The sequence below is a fragment of the Curcuma longa genome, chromosome 8 (genome assembly GCF_044706935.1).
Source record: "Curcuma longa cultivar G26 ecotype Majalengka, Jawa Barat chromosome 8, ITB_CL_G26_1.1, whole genome shotgun sequence".
NCBI classification, from domain to species: domain Eukaryota; kingdom Viridiplantae; phylum Streptophyta; class Magnoliopsida; order Zingiberales; family Zingiberaceae; genus Curcuma; species Curcuma longa.
The window spans coordinates 5,377,457-5,381,141 of NC_133868.1; the positions used below are offsets into that span (position 1 = coordinate 5,377,457).

General features: G+C 53.6%; 1 protein-coding gene across 1 annotated transcript; it reads right to left on the minus strand.

The window, feature by feature from the left end:
- Positions 1-46: 46 nt before the first annotated feature.
- On the minus strand, positions 47-3,461 carry LOC141833652 (linoleate 13S-lipoxygenase 2-1, chloroplastic-like). The gene is made up of 9 exons (XM_074721135.1): positions 3,110-3,461; positions 2,739-3,016; positions 2,415-2,655; positions 2,018-2,323; positions 1,846-1,931; positions 1,653-1,763; positions 1,250-1,551; positions 918-1,184; positions 47-840 (listed from the first exon to the last, which is right to left on the minus strand). The coding sequence occupies exons 1-9, from the start codon at positions 3,459-3,461 to the stop codon at positions 81-83; spliced, it is 2,703 nt and encodes a 900-aa protein (XP_074577236.1). The 3' UTR covers positions 47-80.
- Positions 3,462-3,685: the final 224 nt, after the last annotated feature.

The following is a 3,685-nucleotide window of genomic DNA, read 5'->3' on the forward strand; positions in this document are numbered from 1 at the left end:
CATTATGGTTTACATTATTGGAAACGAGATCTACGTTATTGGAAGCTCAAACCAGCAACGGAAAAACAAAGGACGATGCTTCAAATGGAGATGCTATTGGGCACGCCCATTCCGGTGACCCCCGGCCCGGAGTACGGCTTCAGGAGCTGGTACGGCACGATTCCGGCGCCGCACCGGTTCTTCAGACTGGGGTCGGCGTTCCTCGCGCCGATGATCCCCTCGATCACCCTCAGCCGGCCGTTGAAGCGTTCGAAGGCAGCGTTCACCACCGGGTTCTTGGTCCACGCAGCCTCCGCATCCTTTCCCAAGTACTCCTCGTCCGGCGAGTGCGTCGACAGCACGTCCAGGATCGCCATCACCTTCGTCGCTTGGATCATCGACGGGAAGCACCGCAACAGAGCCGCCTCCGGCTTCGCCCGGAACGCCGCCAGGTCATCCTCCTCGGCGTCTTCCAACGGCATGTTGGCGCGCGCGATGGAGGGGTGGTTGGGGAAGTATCCGGCGAAATCGTACTGCCCGAAGTTGACGGCGGCGTGGTGGCCGGAGGTCACCCAGATGATGGTGGTGAGGATACGGACGAGGTCCGCCGGCGTGCTCAGCGATGGCCACCACGGCTCGTGCTGCTTATCGGCGTGGCCCTTGGTGCGCACGTCCGTCCACCACGATTGGAGCTCGAAGTCCGCGGAGACATCATCCGGCGAGGGGTAGTAATGGCCAACATAATCGGCCACCCACTGCTCAATGGCGGACCAGATCAGGAGGCCGTCCTGGGCGTAGGGGTAGTCGTCGATGGTGAGCCGGAGGCCGTGCTCTGCCTCTGGATCTTCCACGGCCATCCCCCTGTGGAGTCAAAATCTCATCTTCTAATCACAATGATCTTAAAAAGTTAAATTTTGGTGGAAATTTGAAATTCGAACCTTCGGATGAGGTCGGCGGGCAAAGCCTCCATGTCGAAGCGCCACAGTTTGTCGTAGGCGGCGGAGCTGAGCTCGAGGGAGTACTTACCCGGCGAGAAGGTCTGCTCGATAACGCCGTTGGCATTGATGAGGGACGAGCGTGCGAGGGCGTTGATCTCCATGGTGTAGCGGAAGTAGGGGTGCATCAGGCGGTAGATCGGATGCATCTGGCTCAGCTGTCGGTTGGCGGCGATGATGTACGGCTCCACGGAGCAGTGAGTCCGAAGCCTTACGCAAAGGTAAAATCTTTAGAATTCCAAATCGGAAATTTCGCCGGAATATGAAAGCAGTACCAGTGGGAGACGAGCTGGTGGTAGCCGCAGTCGTGGGACGCGACGTGCGTCTTGGCCAGACGCCAGAGCCAGGAGTCGGTGGCTTGCCTGGATGGTTTGAACACTTGTCGCCACTGCGGCTGCTTCGGCGAAGCGGGCCTCGTGAGCTCGATGGCGATCGGCCACAGGGTGCTCTCCGGCGAGAGGAAGAACAACGTCCGGGAGGCGTACAGCGTCGTGTCCTCCAGCTGTCGGACCTTGTTCACGAACGGAAGCAGCAGATCATGGTAGTCCAAAATGAAGAGCTTCTTCTGCTTCAACGCCTGCATGATCGATCAAACAAAAAATAAGATGAAAAAAAAGGAAAAAAATTTGATGATTTCGAACTAATCAACTGGAGAAGAGAAAAGTGATTTCGATTGACCTCATCGACGGTCATGATTCCTTTAATTTCTTTCTCAATGAGCTCCGCCGTGATCAGCGACTCCGGCGAACCGTAAATGCTTGGATCGAGCTTGCTTACCAATGGCAATTCCTGTAAAAATTGCCATTTTATTGTCTTTTTGCGATTATTAAAAGGTAAATAAATCTGAATCGAGAAAAATTGGATTCATTACTGTGACTAGTTGAATGCTGAGAGGATTGAGGCCGGCCAAAGTCTGCCTGGAAAATTCTTCATCTCTTAACCAGGAAAACTTATCTCCTGTTAAATTATCAGAGTAAATAAGTAAATATTAAAGTAATATTTTTAAAAAATATATATACAGAAATGAATATGAATTTTCTGACTGTCGATCAGTTCAGGCAGTTCGAACTGGAGGATATTCTGCGCGCCGCCGACGATCGCCTTCACGAGCCGGGGAACGATGGCGGAGAAGATGAGCGTGGAAAGCGTCAAGCCCTCGTTGAAGAGCTCGTCGATGGCGGTGAAGTATGGGAAGCTCCGCGAGTCCACCAGCGCCGCCTCCACCGACGGCAGCAGGCCGTGTAGCACCGACTGCAACGTCTTCGCCCCAAACGTCAACTGCTTCACCTCGGAGAAGCTCTCGTCCCTCGGCACGTACACGGTCGCGCTCCTCTGCTCCGATTGACGATCTGAAACGACGACCAAATCTTCTTCAGTGGACCATCAAGAGCAAGTGATCGAATGAAAAGCGACGAGAGTGGGAAATGTTCGATGAAATGCCTGAGCGAGTTGGCGGCCGGCCGGTGCGGCACCGGCGCGGGTAGGGGAACTCGTCGGAGCCACCGAGGACTGGCCGAACCAGCCCGGGGTTGCTGTCCGGGTTTCCCAGGTCATTGTAGACGTCGTAGTCGTAGATCCTCTCGAACTTCTTCCTCTCGCCGGTACCGTCGCCGCGCAGAATCTCCAGCTCCCGCTGCCGCAGGCGCACCAGCCCCGCCGGCGTCTCCGACGGAAGGTAAGACTGCAAACCACAAAATCACTCAATTCATCAACGAAAATCATCAGAAAAAAACATTTTTTTTCTTGATTAATCTTCTTATTTACCTTGTTGGCGGTGAAGAAGACTCTGTTTTGACTGTTGTCGAATTTGGAGTGCACCCACGACTTGCAATCGAACAGAAGAGGAGCGGAATAATCGCCGTGGATTGTGAGAACGATGTCTTTGAGAAACAGCTCGTTGTGGTGCTCATTCCGGACGACGACGGCTCCGATCTTTCCAAAATTTTCCGGAACGCTAAAAGTTGCTTCGTATGTGATGCTACCGATTCCTATCTTGTCCTTTTTGGCGAACGCCGCCACCGTCTTCTTCTCCGATCCTGTTTCTGTTAATTATAGCCAAACAATATCGTCGTCGTCATCAACAGCACACATGATCATTAATGTCGAATTAATGGATGGTTGAGTTAATCACGTACGGTCAAGGTCAGCGCTGATGAGCTCGAGATGCAAACCGTTAATATCGTGGAGCTCCGGCGTGGTCTCCATTTGCGCAAACACTTCCCTGACCGTCAGCAGTACGGTGGCCTCGGCCTTCACCGTCGCCTGCCGCCTCGAATTCACGATGGTTGGTTGCCCCGACAACGAGAACTCGTTGGGTGCGGCGGCACAGCGCACCTTGTTGTTATTGTTTCTGTCATTCTGACGGCGCTGGCGGCGGCATTGTCGTTGTTGGCTGAAGGCTGCGACGCTGGAGGCTCCGGCGCCGAGGAGGGAGGGGTGGCGCGGGAAGAAGAGGAGGGACGGTTGAAGAACCGCTTGCTTCAACATCGTTGGATCAGTCAAGCGTAGCAGCTGATCGATGATGGAGGCAAATTTAGTGTGGATTATTAACACGAGAATGAGGGCGTTTATATAGACTTGTTAGCACTCGCGAATTGCCGCCAGAGTGTGATGCAGTTGATTATTACGGTTTCGGGACATAACTGAGTTAGTTACGACGCAGCAGCAGAAGAGAGTAAGAGTTCGAATCCTGACGAAGCCAGATAATACCC